We start from the raw sequence: 13,675 nt of genomic DNA on the forward strand, positions 1-13,675 counted from the left end.
GGGGGGCACACCGAGGATGGGACGCTGTCAGGTGGTCACAGGATGCCCTCCGCATCAGCCCCCTAAAGTGGGGATCACATCACCTGGGGAGCCTCCACCTAGTCTCACCAGAAGCCTTAAAACTTTAAGTCGTCAACATTTTCTGGCAGCCCTTCCTCATGCTTGAAGCTGCAACAATCCAAGGAAGGGCACCGTGGGCCCCTCCTGTGGGCTGAGGGTGCCCTGTCCCCAGAGGCTCCCCCAACCTGCCCCCCTGCCCTGCCCCGAGCGCAAACAGGGCTCTGAGTGAGATCACCCGGCTTGTTTTTCTCTCCATGACCCAAGTCAGGACTACAGCCAAGGTCCCTGGGGGCAGGAGGCTTGCTTGTTAACCCTGCTCTCAGCGGAGCTGCGGCTGACACCTCCCGTGTGTGTGTCCCTCATGCTGCTCAGCTGCACCAATTAGCAAAACATGTTGCTAAATACCTGGTGAAGCTGCAGAGGAGGAGGAGGCCAGGTAACTCCTCTGCACTCAGTAAAAGCCTGGCAGATGTGAGGGAAGAAACAAGCCTGGAAAAGCCTCACAAAAAAAAAATCTCAGCTGCAACATGAGTTTCTCAGGCTCTGTTACCACACACTTCTGGAAGGCTCTTCCTCCCCGCGAAGCGTTTTTCCTGGCCTGGTTTTGACAAGTCACTCCTGCAACACCCACCGCCCTGGGGAGGTGCTGGTGGCAGGACCTGGTGCCATGGTGGCCTCAGAAAGGGGATGGCCCCCATGCCCCGTGCTGGGTCAGCGCTGCTCAGGACATCTCTTCCCAACCTGCCCGACATTGCTGCCACAGGCCTCGGGTTGTTTGAGCCTGCGTTTTCCTCTCCTCACGTGTGAAGGCATCACGATGGCTGTCTGAGTCCTACAGTTAATATGGGTGCACAGGTCCATAATGGTACATTGTAAGTGAATGTCTCAGGGTAGACAGCAATAATAATTAGCTGTCATGATTTGAAAAAAGGATAATCCATGCCATTGAGTTAACAATCACTCACACAACACACATGGATTTAACTAATCTTAATTTGGAGAAAAATAACAATTCTAAATATATCAAATAGCCTATTTCATGGCAACCTGCGGCGGTGTTTATCTCTGGCTTCCAGCACATGCGAGTTATTTAGTTTCTCTCACTGGCAGTTTTACCATTCAAAAGCCTGAAATGAACATTCATGGAGCAGGGGTTGCAGTTAAATCCTGCCTCAGACAGGGAGCCTTTTTTCACGATGCACATCTACTTCAAGTATAATGTATGGAGCCCAGCACTGGCAACCGGGACAGGATGAACGAGGAATTCCAATCAACCCCCTCCCCTTTCCTAGCATCACCTTTGCAGAAATTAACTACACTCTTTTATTGAACCTCTGCTTCTGGTGTGGTTCTCTGTCCATGAGGGTACGCTGCCTGGAGCATGCGAGCAGTCAGTGAAGCTGGAGAAGGTCTGGTCCAAGTGGTGCCTGCCCCACCGAGGGTCCCTCCTCTGCCGGTGTTCTCTGAAATCATCCAGCATTAAGAACAAGCTGACTGGTACTTTTTCTTTAATCTGGATCACTTCAGAGAGCCGTGCTGAAGTGGTCTGTGAGCCCAGCAGGGCCGTGAGGTGGACAGGAGATACCGTCAGACAAAGGACACCAGGAGCCACGTCCCCATGGCCTTCTTCAGCCAGGACAGGTCACCCAGTTATGCCCAAGATCTGACAAATATGAAAGACAAAAAGAGGTATAAAATACAACAGCAGTCTAATTTTTTCCAAAATACCTGCCAGCGGTGAAGTGAAAGAAGCAGTGACTGATAACTCCTAGCCATCTCATTGGCCTGGCTGTGTTTTGCTGTGCGACAATCTGGTACATCTGTTTGATACTATCGCACTCTCTGTACAAGAGACGGAATTGATTTTCAAACAGGTCAGCCAATTTATAAAAAAAAAAACAAAACACAACTTTATGGGACAAACTGCTCCTAATCAAGTCACATCTTCCCAGTGCCCCAGCTAACATGCTACCACATACCTTACAGACAGTGGTAACAAAGTGAAAGCACCTTAAAAAGTGTGGATTTGCAAGTTACCAGGCAGGATGATAGACTTCATTATCAGAAGGTCTTTAAAAGCTGATTTGCGGGGATGAAGTTGCCTTTGTCTCTACTGGTATCTAGAAATGTTAGTTGGAGATCTGCATTGTGTGCATGCAAATTCTTGCAGACTCCTGAGCTCTACCTGCCTCCCTTGAAGCAACACAAGGTCTGTTACATGGTCAAGAGGCGTTCAGTGACCAGAGCAAGTGGAGTTACCAAGAAAAAAAGGCAAAAAGAGGGAAGAAAAGACCTCAGGACTCCAGAGCATCCTGTGCCAGGGTGAAGGCTCGGCCAGAGTGGTGCCGCATCCCAACATCCTCATGCCCAAAGGGAAGAGAAGTGCAATGGCAGAGCCAAGCTCGGCACCTGACATATACCCTTGCTATACTCAGCCATGGCGGCTTAGTCACACCACAGAAGGCCACACAAATTATTTCGACCAAATAAAAAGGTCTACAAACATAACACAAGATCAAGGAGAGGAGCTGAAACCTATTTGAGGGCAGCAGCGGTGGCAGCGTATTTCAGGGAGCCGGAGTGGCGAGTGGGTGATTTCTGGTTTCCCTCTTCAAATATAAAGACTCAATTATCTTTGAACAGCTTGCTTTACACATGAATTGACACATTTATTTTACAATAAATAACTGAAAGTTATCTATGTTTCCTTTACTGTTAATCTACACAAAGAAATAATAAACAGAGCTTGTCTACAAAAATGCAACTACTGCAGTCCTCAGAATTCAATTAAGCTAAAATAATTAATGCTTCCACCATATTAAATTACTTTATACATTTGAGCTACTGAAGTTTTTTTATTCTTTAATCTTTTTCGCCTTTTTATTTAATAAAAAAAAAAAGTTAGTTTCAAAGGGGGGGGCTGGCTAGGAGGGGGAAAAAGAGCATGATTTGCTGTTAAAATGTAATGGTCTCCTTTAGCTGACACAGCATGTAGAGTGTTTTGTGCCTTTGATTAAAATAACATTTTAAATGCTTTGAACAAACATATCTCCCCATACTTCTAAGGGATTATTTTACATATTTCTTGGTGGAATAAAGAAATTCATTCTTCCTGTCGCAGTACAGAAAGGCTAAGAATATCTTTCGTCACATATAAAGTAAAAATACTGTAGGCTGTTGCATTATTACCAAAAAAATAAAAAAATAAAGGGAGGGGGTGGTGGGGTGGGAGAAAGCTGCCTTAGAGATTAAGTTTCCCTTTTATGAAATCGTATTTAGTCTCTTTTTTTAACAAATCTAACAACAATGCTCTACAGCCGCTCACTGGGAAATACCTTTAATGTTAAATGCAGATTCTGATTTTCTTGGCTAATGCAGAAAGCCTTTCTATTGAAATATAAATAAGGGGTTTGGTATATCCCACTAAAGCCTTTCCAGTGAATGACTTCTGTGGGTTTTTCATGGCTACCCTCCATGGCTGTAATGTGAGGCTTTTATCCTACTATTGAAAACTATCCGCTGCTATTAAAAAAAATATGGAAGGACACTGCACCTTTTTATCTCGGAGCTGGGCTCCTAATTGAGAAAGTATTATTACTGCACTATTTAGTGGATGTCCCTATCTCCATGCACTGCTGAGAAAATGCCAATCAAATGATAAACCCTTTTATTTTTCTCAATTCAAAATCTTTCCTACATATTTTCATTTGATATTCAGTTTAGTCTGAAAGAGATTAGGTGCTCCAGATTGGCTTTTAAATTATTTTTTTTATGCCTTTTCCACATGTGAACAACCCCTTCACCCCCTCCCCCAGCAGATTTTCTGCGTAGCAAATGCATTTGTTATACTGATGCTGACCCCAGAAGCTGGGATGGGACGGCACCTTCTGCACTGGGTACAGCCACTGAGGTATTCCACTCGGGACGGAACTTGGGCACGGATTAGTAAGAGATGAGATCTGGACTGCAGCTACAGCACAGGTCTCCTGGACCAACCTTACCAAACACTGGGCACCCTCTGCAAGGGTCTGGGCACCATCAGCCTGCATAGAGATCAACAGCTACTGAGAGTGCTCAGCACCATTCAGGAGGCTGTCAGCAGACTGGAGGAGAAGGTCCTGAATACTTCTCTTCTGCTCCCACCAAAGGGGAAGGAAATCTAGCTCTCAGAGCTGCTACACCATCTCTGCCAAGAAATGCATTCACAACTGCAAAAGGATGGGGAAAGCTGAAAAAGTATGAGGAAAGAATGGGCTCAGGTCTTACTGCCGGGTTGCTTACAACACTACAGCACAGGCTGCCACTGCTAATGCCCCCAAAGCTGTCAGCTGCCCCACACTAAGAGAGTGACTGCACCCAAGTAAGATTCCTAGAAGACAACAAGGTAGTCAATGAGTGGCATATGCCCTCTCCTAAGAGGCAGATCATCTGGAGATCTGAAGACTGCAGCAGTTCAAAGCCTCATTTATTGGATGGCCAAGTCCATCAGAGGTGCTGGGACCTAACTCTGAGACTTCCAATGCTAAAACCAGGAATCTCTTAAGCTTCAATTGTAAAGATATGAGCCTCTCACAAGTCTTCTGGGGATCCCCCTCAGGGGAACATCTCTACTACAGACAGGATCCTGGACCATCAGATCTAATCCCATAGGACAATTTCTAGAGAAATCAGGATAGTGGCAGCAAAGGCAAATTGTTACTGGTCTTCTGTATGGGATACAGTCAATTTGAACAAAAAAGGCAGGTTTAAGGGGGGATCCTGCTGTGTAACATTAAACCCCCACTCACTAGCAGGGAGTAGAGCCTTCCTTTCACCACTGCAGGGGAACACACCGCTGCAGAGGGGAGAAACGCCCTGCACAACGGAAGCGGCCCCACAGCAGGCGCTCTGCAAGAACCGCTGCACAGCAGCTCGCCCAGGTGGATGCCGTCGCCCGCCTGCCCACCTCCGAGCCAGGGAGGTCAGCTGAGTAAATGTTAACTGCACCACGTGTGAGAGCTTTAGAAAAAGATATGCCTGCAATTTGCTCACCCAGGCCAGCCTCGGCTCCCGTCTCCTCATTCAAAAGCCCCATTTGGGGCGTGCATGTGAACGGAGGTGTCACCCACCCAACTCCAGCCATCTGCAGACACCCAGGACGGGCGGCACAGGCAGCAATGCAGACCAGGAAGCTGACATCTACCCCAGCGGAATGAACAAACAAGGACTTAATGTACCCCTGCTTTAGCCCTCACAGCCAAATCCTCTTCCCACTGCAGTCAGTGGAGGGAGGATTTTTCCACTGTCTTCAGTGGGGTCGGGATTTGGTCCTTCCCAGTGGGTCTGCATGTTACCAAGGGTGTCTGAACTGGACTGAAGTGAGCACCTCACTGAAGTCTCCTATCCCTCCACCACTGCTACGTGCTTAAACATACTCCTGTAATGGTTTCTGACCCCCACTTTCTGCTTTTCCCTACACGTACAGCCTGCCCCTTGGCTGTCCGGGGCACTGAGAGGCCCTTCTCTCCAGGAGCTGGCCCTGCACACATAGCTATGCTGAATTAAACATGGGGTGGGCAGCCCTGATGAGCTCTGCATAGCCTTGAGGATCCTCCAGAGTGATGGCTCCTATAAAGACCTGTTACTGAAGCCTCTGTTTCATGGCACTTTCTAGAGGGCTCTTGTTAAAAGATTACCTAGGCAGTTGATTGAGTGTAAAACATGCTGTACCTGCAATGTTCTCCTGCTTGGGGCAAATTCCTTTTGTAGGCGTGAGAAGACGGTCTTCTTCATCGGGTGTGACTTGGATCCCGATTTCCACTGGCTCTGACACTTTCCTGAGCTCGGCGCGTGAGGAGGGGGGAGGGCTGCTCTTATCCATGCTCTTTTCATAGCAGGCACCACCAGTGCCATTGCACTGTTTTCTCTTGTGCTCTATAAAAACCAAGATGTCTCCCAGCGGGAAGTTCATCTGACACTGTCCACAGGTTAACAAGTCGGGGTCTGTCCCGCCTGCGGCGATGCTGATGCCACCCGGCTCTGCTATTGCCAGGCTCTCATCCTCGTCGGCGAGTGCCGGTTCCACATGGTCAGCCTCTGCTTTACATGGACAAGGAGAAAGAGGGAGGAAAGGGACGAGGGGAGAAGAGAAAGAGATTGCTTTGAATGTTCACAGACTCTGAAGGATGCATCACGAGAGGCCCAGGCTCCCCCCACCCTCCCAAAGAAGCCAAGCCTGATTAGATCTTTCTTTTATTTTTCAGCTTTTCCGCTCTCCCAGAATGATTTCAATATATTTTGCAACCAAGCCTGCCTGAAACAAAATGGAAAGGCTGACCTGGCATAGCTTTCCTGACAGCTCCTTCCCACTGCTGCCAGCACTGCAAGGATATCAGCAAAGAGCCATTTTGCAAACGTTCAAGCCTCGAGTCACTTTCTGAAATAGTTCATCTCTTTTTATCCCATCTTCTCATTCCCACCGCATCTCCCAGCCATCTGGCCAAGGCCTTATCCAGCAAAGCTTATGCACCCGAACCTCTCCTCCTATTTTAGAGAGAGGGGGAAAGCTTGCATGCTCCAAACAAGCAGGATCAGGCTCCCTGTGGCATACAAAATTAGTACCACCTTGTCTCATTACAAAGATACTGGCAAGGTTAAATGACCACCCATTATCACGAATTACAGCAAAATGTTTACAAGAGTAAGGTAAGCAGGATACGGTCTCATGAGAAGTTAAGGCGTTTCAGAAGTGTGTACAGTGGGAAAGAGAATGAGGCATCTATTTAACATACTGGAATATTGGCTGAGACTGAAATCTTCCACTCTATTTTCCTGATGTCAAATAACCCTGCAGTTGCTATATAAGATAATAAATTTTTTTTGTTTAAATCTTGCCCACGGACATGATGGATTTCAAACCATTACCCCCAAAGACTGGGAAGGCATTTCTGAGTGACCGCCATCAGTTTCTAAGAATAAGTAACTTCTCATTTCACAATTAATAAAACACAGTGCGTTTTTAATGGTATTTAGAAGATAATTCTTACATTATAAAATAATTACAGATCACAATCCATTTCTGGGGCAAAACATGTTTTTTGGTTTGTTTTCTCTTGTTCTGCCGTGTAACTGCCAAATCATACAAACCTTGGTCTTTACTCAGGCAAAATTTCGACTGACTTTTGCCTAAGGCTGTTTTGCCTCTGCAAGGACTATAGGATTTGGGCTGAACAAAACAGAAGAACTAACAGTATGTAAATCAGTGAGTGAGACCTCTAATCGAATCAGGATTAAAGGAATAGGAAGAAAAATGTTCTCTATTAGCCTGAGCAGTTTGCTTATGGATTTCCTGGGGAAAGCGATTCGCACAAATATCTCAAAGAAGTAAGACTCAGATAAACAGATGTTATAATCCAGATCTGGATTCACCTCCTGGCCAAAAATGAAAGGAGTTTTGTTCCACTCTTCAGCAAATTGGGGAAAAAAAAAAAAAAAAAACAAAAAACAACAAACAAACAAACAAAAAACCAACCACATAGGAAAGGGACAAGAAATAGAAATTATTATCACCTGGCAACAAAAATGGTTGAGCCTTGAAAAAGGCAGTTTAGAAAAAAGAATCGCCCCCCCCTTTCACCTTCCAGAATAAATAATTGATCGGTGTATCTACCAGCTGTATTACAAGTTGCATCAGAGCTCACTAACAGTGAAGCAGAGAGCAGCAGCAGCACCAGCGAGAGCAGAAAAGGACAGGAACCTCAGAGGAGTGCTGAGCACAGACCATCCTACTGGAGCGGACGATGGGCACGGGAAGGCTTTAGTTTCCTAGCTCACACCAAGATTACCAAATACACAGCACAATACTCGTTCTGAAAACCACAGATCACTTTTTTTCCCCTTAATCTAAGTTTAAAAGGAGTTTGAAGACATTACTACATCATTAATTCACCAATGTATATCATGAAAAGACACCTTCTTGCCTTAGTGAAAATGTAACCACAACCCTGCGCTGAACAGGGACTGCTGGGAAGGGAGCGGATGCCTGCGAACAGCATGTCACGATGCAAAAGGTAATTATTTGGTGCTGCAGTTCCCTTTAATGATCTAACATTGAGCAATATTGTTTATATTGAAGAGAGCTTGCACCTTTAATTACCAATTACATATACATCATTTTAGAGCCAGAAGAAAAGGACTGTGAAAAGAGTCCTTTAGAAATGTGTGTGCTATTTCTAGGAAGAATTCCTATTAAGGGGGAGCAGTGTGTCAAAATATTAAAAAAAAAACAACCATAGAGAGAAGCACACACAGACATGCGGATACACACACAGGAGATGGGACAAAGAGCTGGAAAAGACAACACAAAAACAGTAACTGAACCCAGGGTCACAAGGAAAAAAGGTGGCAAAGGGGGAAAATGCTTGTTACTAGCTTCACCTAAAATTCCTGTAAAGCCTTCAGGTTAAAGTCTGTCTCTTAAATTACAAAGGTTGAATTTTGGCATTTATATGTATGTAACAAATAAAAAGAAAATCACAGATCTCAACTTTATTATCTTTTTGATGCGAGGATCTTTTTTTTTTTTGCCTTCAATTTAAATTGTGCTCTCCAGAAAATATACCAAAACTGCTGCATTTGATAAGGGTCCTGACCAAGCGTCTGTGGAAACACGAAGGAGGTTTGAACAGCTAAACTGTTGCGAATTCTTTCTCTTCAGCTCTACACTTCATTTGAATATTAGTTAAATCCACATATGCCTATTCACTTACACTCGCTCACTCTCTCTTTCCAAAGACTCTGCAATGGCACTTTTTAAAAATAACATCTGGTATTCCTTCATATTTTGGCAGTCGTCACATTACCGAAAATCAGCTTTTCGTTTTCTTGGTACGCCGAGCCCTCGTGATCAGTAGTAATTGGGTTTCAAACTATCAAAAGATTTTTTACTTGACTCTATTTCTGATTTGAGCTTAATAAATCATCAAGCATGATACCAGCCATACACCCAACAATGCAGAAGCTGTATTACATCCCCTTATTCGGGACATGGAAAACAGACATAAAAGACTGAAAAACAAAATACTGAATAGATCTTCAAACGCATTTTATCCATGTCAATTTGCCTTTTTTTTTTTTTAAACTCAGAATAAAAAAAAGAAAAGGCTTCCTATTGACAACTCAATTAAGCCATTAAAAACCTACATTCAAGTAACATTACAGGAGAGATTTAAAACCCACAAAGGAAAAGAGAAAAAAGCCTGCAAGTCCAGCCCATAACGCATTGGGTCATGCCTGGTTAACACAACAGCCAAGATCTTAGGCTGTTTAAGGAGTCCTTTAATACCAATGGGGCAATTTAGGCCAGTCTCAATCTTAAATTCTGACTCCACTTGTGTCTGTGGGTTTCAAATGAGTCGCTTCACATTATTTGAATTTAACTCTGTGGTTTTATTGCTGTTTGTTGGTAGCTGGGTTTAGGGGGAGGAGGGTGTTTCCTCACCAGAATTTATTTAAAATTAATTTCTTTTTTTTTTTTTGAGAAGGAGGAATCAAGCCACACAAAAAAAGGAAAATGGAAAACATTTCATCTCCTTTACGTGGGAAAAGGAAAAATAATGCAAACGAGCTATTTCCAGCCAGGACTCATGCCCTGGTTCTTCCAGGTGTGTTAAGGTGTGTCCTGAATTTTCCCTGCATCCAGAGATTCCTCTGAAGAGGACTGCCTTGACATTGCCTGACTAGGGAGCACAGTGAGTCGGGGACAGGCGATGTATGGGGATGTGACACTTTTTATCCAATGGCTTCATGAAATGAATGCAACCGGACAATATAAATCATGTGCTTTACTTTGAGAAGCATTACACTTGCTGGCTGGACTCTAAGCAGCATCTCCAAGCTCTCTGGCTGCCTCCCACACCAAAATACAGTGGACAAACTCCTTAATTCCATAAAGGCACTGTCAGAAAACCACCAGCGCTTCTCCTTCAGCGTGGTGACATCATTAGAGCATATGTGCCCCATGCAAACAATACTCTCATGCCCAGTATTAAAGCGAATGCACATGCTAACTACTTTCTGCTTGTCAGATGTCTCAAAATCATACCCATTAATAGTGAAAAAGACTTACTAAAAATCATTTCCAAGGCCTCAAAGGACAGAACTGTGGATGCTTGTTCACAGGGTTTGGGGTGAGGCTGAGTCCAGGCAGCGGTAGTCTATTTTCTTGCCTTTTTATTGCACAGCAGAATCAAGGTGAGAAGGGATCTAAAAGTTGCCAACCTATTCTTTTCCCTATTTTTCCTGTCCCGCAGTATCAAAAGGAGGCAGAGAAAGGGGGAAGAGGAAACAGTTTGGTGCCAGGCCAAAGCACTGCATGTGAAAGCTCCCCTCCACGGTTGGTTTCTGCACAAATTGATAAGGGGGTGGTTAAGGACGAGCCCTGGCAGCGCCTTCACTGCAGAGGTGCTGCTGGGTGCCCTGCCGGCCCCAGCACGCCACCACAGCCACCGCCCACCCCTGTGCCCACCTGGGGGGTGAAGTACGGGCTACCCCTGGGCCACCTGTCCCTGGGACAAGCTGGGGCTGCCCAGGGCCTGCCACGGGGGACACGGCTCCTGGCACCCAGGCACGGGAAGACGCCCACAAGCGTGGCGCAGTGCACCGAGCGTGCCGCTCTCCACGCACAGTCGCTGCTGTCGTGAAGGCACATCCAGAAAAGTGCTCAGCCTAGTTGGGGAGTGAGCACAAAGAAGTGACTCGCTCATCAGGGTGTCGGCCCAAAGCAGGCCTGAAAACGATGTCCCTTCAATCAACACCCACATGTCACATTTACTGTAACATCAACATGCTTAACGGAAATAGCTCGTATCACACGCTCTCTGGCTGGGTTATCGCCGAGATCGGTGTCAGGATCCTCGCTGCACAAAGACTCGCGCTGCTCGAAGCGGGCACAGCAGCTCCTTGCCGTCGAAGTTTATCAATAACCTGTTTCCAGAGCCCCCCGCAGCTCCCAGCAGCTGCAAGGTGCAGAGCTGAGCCTGTGCCTACACACCGCAGCAGCGTCGCACACAGCGGTACCAGGCGCCGCTTATCTGACACCAATTTTTCATTTTTCTGAGGGCTGAAAAACAATTGTCTGTAGTTTGGGGGTCGGTTCTTTTTTTTTTTCCCTGGATAGAAGTCCGAGGCCGAGCTGGCCCCGGAAGAGGCGGCCTGGCGGGGCCGCCGCCGCTCGGCCTCACCTCCCCTGCGACCCCCCGGCACGTGCGAACGGCACAAAGGCGGCGGGAGCCGCGCGAGCCTCCGCCGCGCGCCGCCGGGGGCCGGGCCGGGCCGGGCCGGGGCGCTCTGCCCACCACTCCGCCCGCAGCGGCCGGACGGAGCCCGCCACCGCCCCGCCGGGCCGCCCGCCGGGCACCGACGGCGAGGGGAGCGGGGCCGAGCGGGGCCGGAGCCAGCGGGGGAGGGGGCGAGGGGCCGTGAGCCGTTTGGCTGCCCCGCCTCAGCCGTCCCCGCGCCCGGCCGCCCCGTGGAGGAGCCGCCGGCCCCGGGGCGCGGCGCGGCGGAGCCCCGCGGCAGAAGCAGCGCGAACGGGTGGGAGAGCGGCGGAGCCTCCGCGCGCACCTGAGGCGGAGCGAGGCGGGAAGCGCCGGGGGGCCGGGGACAGGCGCGGGGAGACGCCACAGGCACCGCGCCGGACCCGAGCGGAACAAAAGCCAAGAGCATCCCGGGATCCGCGCGGATCTCCAACATTCGTCGGATGTTGTTTCATCAGAAACTATGTGCAGCGTTAGCGAAGGGAGTGGCGTGTCTCCTCTTAAGTAAACTATGCGTTCATAAAAAAATATTTACTGCTTTTGAGAGCGGAAAATGCATAGGCTCTTCTATAGACTGCAGAAGCTGTAAATCTCCGCAGATAAAATGGGATGCGATGATGTGATATAAAAGCATTCTTTGTTCCCCTGTGAATACGTTTGTTTTATTTAAAACTAAACGACAACCAAGGAGAGAAAGGAGCGTTTGGTGCCACAAAAGGAGAAGGAGCTGTATTTGGGTACAGGCTTTCAACTGGCGCAGAAAAGGATGTTGGAAGCAGATTCTTACCCAAGGATTTAAAAGGCATGATCAAAATTAAGTAATTAGTTTTGAACATGTATTAAACACACAACAGCTCTGTTCTTTTCTTAAATACCAGGCTCAAAAGAGACTGTGTTTCTCAATTGTGTATAGCACACTGTTGCTCATATACAATTTTCTTAAGCTTTTTTTTTTTTTTTACTTTCATTGGAGCATATTCATTATAACATTCAGCAAATTTATGGCTTCTTCCAGTGGCTTAGTAAAAGGGGTCATAAAAAAGTTAAGTAAACCAGTGTGTTTTTTTCCTCTCCCTTAACTTTGGATTCCTTTTTTATACTATGCTGTCTAGTGCTTAGTCTTTGGAAAGTACCTTGGGCATATCCAGCACACACACAAATTATCAGCTGCTCCAGGAAAAAAAAAAAAAAAAAAAAAAGCGGAATTTCTTGCACTGAGGCAACTACACAAAAGACTTGCATATGTCAAAACTACAGAACTAAGTCCCTGTGAATGCTGCACCATTAATCAAATCCCCGATCTGGTGTCACTTTTGCCAGTAAAATGATGATATTCTTCTAACCCCCTTCTACTGGCGCGTGCCTGCAACGCATGAAGTGTGTCCCTCTGCTTTAATTTGTTTTCGAATAGCCTGCTTTAGGCATTTTTTATATATCCTTTGAAAAAAAAAAAAAAAAAAAAAAAAGCAGCTGGTACTTAAAGCTCCAGCAAGGGTCTACAGTACCAAGCAAGCAACAGCTTTTCAGGAGGGAGGGCAGACAGCGAGCAAATTTAACTGATGTTCAGGAGCTGAACACACAACTGCTTCTGAGCCTGTAACCGTGGGTGCCGAGGAATGGTGTGCAGCCTGCCCAGATACATTTTAAGAAAGTAAATAAACACGAAAGAGGAAGGTGCTGTAGTAAGAGTGGCTGAATGAATCATGCATTTATCAATGCACGCAGTTATTGATGTCTTTTCTCTCCCTCATTAAAAAGATACATATATATAAATCCGTCTCCAGCCAATGCTGATGCTTCACCAACTGCTTTTATGGCATCACTAAGTTTAAAGCAGGCGGTAACCCCCAGCGCCCATTTATTTTTCTGCATGCCTTCCCTGGAGGCTACCGAGGGGACACCAAATTCAACCGACAACTGCAACACTGCCCTGAAGAAACCAAACTGCGACCAAAGAGAAGGAAGCGCTCCAGCAAGGAGGCAGAGAGACATTTTGGGGTAGCAGGTCTCCACAGGGAGACTTCTCCGCGGGCTTCAACCTGGGGAGCGGGACGGGTGGGAGGCAGAGGAGGGAGCAGGAGGAAGGGGCGCGTGTGTGTGTGTGCACTGGGTGTGCAGAGGTGAGAGGGACGAGAAGAGCGGGGTCGTTGTTTCTCTTGGTAAAAATGAACAGTTCTGGAATGGAAGGAAAGTAACAGTTGGTAAAGTCTGAGGTTTCAGGAGGGGAGAAGGGAAGGTTTTCCCCATGGCTGGGGAACACCAACATCAGCAGCAGCCTGGGGAACTCTGCTCTTCAGCTTACCGGTCTGTCAAATGAGCTG

At 46.9% G+C, this 13,675-nt stretch overlaps 1 protein-coding gene across 4 annotated transcripts in view; it reads right to left on the reverse strand.

Moving 5' to 3' along the window:
• The window catches only part of BCL11B (BCL11 transcription factor B), a 91,599-nt gene that overhangs the window by 71,759 nt on the left and 6,165 nt on the right, over positions 1–13,675 (reverse strand). For 2 of the 4 annotated variants that reach the window (XM_074909285.1, XM_074909282.1), the window contains exon 2: positions 5,770–6,135. In XM_074909285.1, coding sequence (XP_074765386.1) covers positions 5,770–6,135 — 366 coding nt within the window. Of the gene's footprint in view, positions 1–5,769; positions 6,139–13,675 lie in introns of all 4 variants that reach the window. The other 2 variants (XM_074909286.1, XM_074909284.1) reach the window with 1 other exon arrangement.

The sequence above is a fragment of the Athene noctua genome, chromosome 6, assembly GCF_965140245.1.
Source record: "Athene noctua chromosome 6, bAthNoc1.hap1.1, whole genome shotgun sequence".
Taxonomy (NCBI): Eukaryota; Metazoa; Chordata; class Aves; order Strigiformes; family Strigidae; genus Athene; species Athene noctua.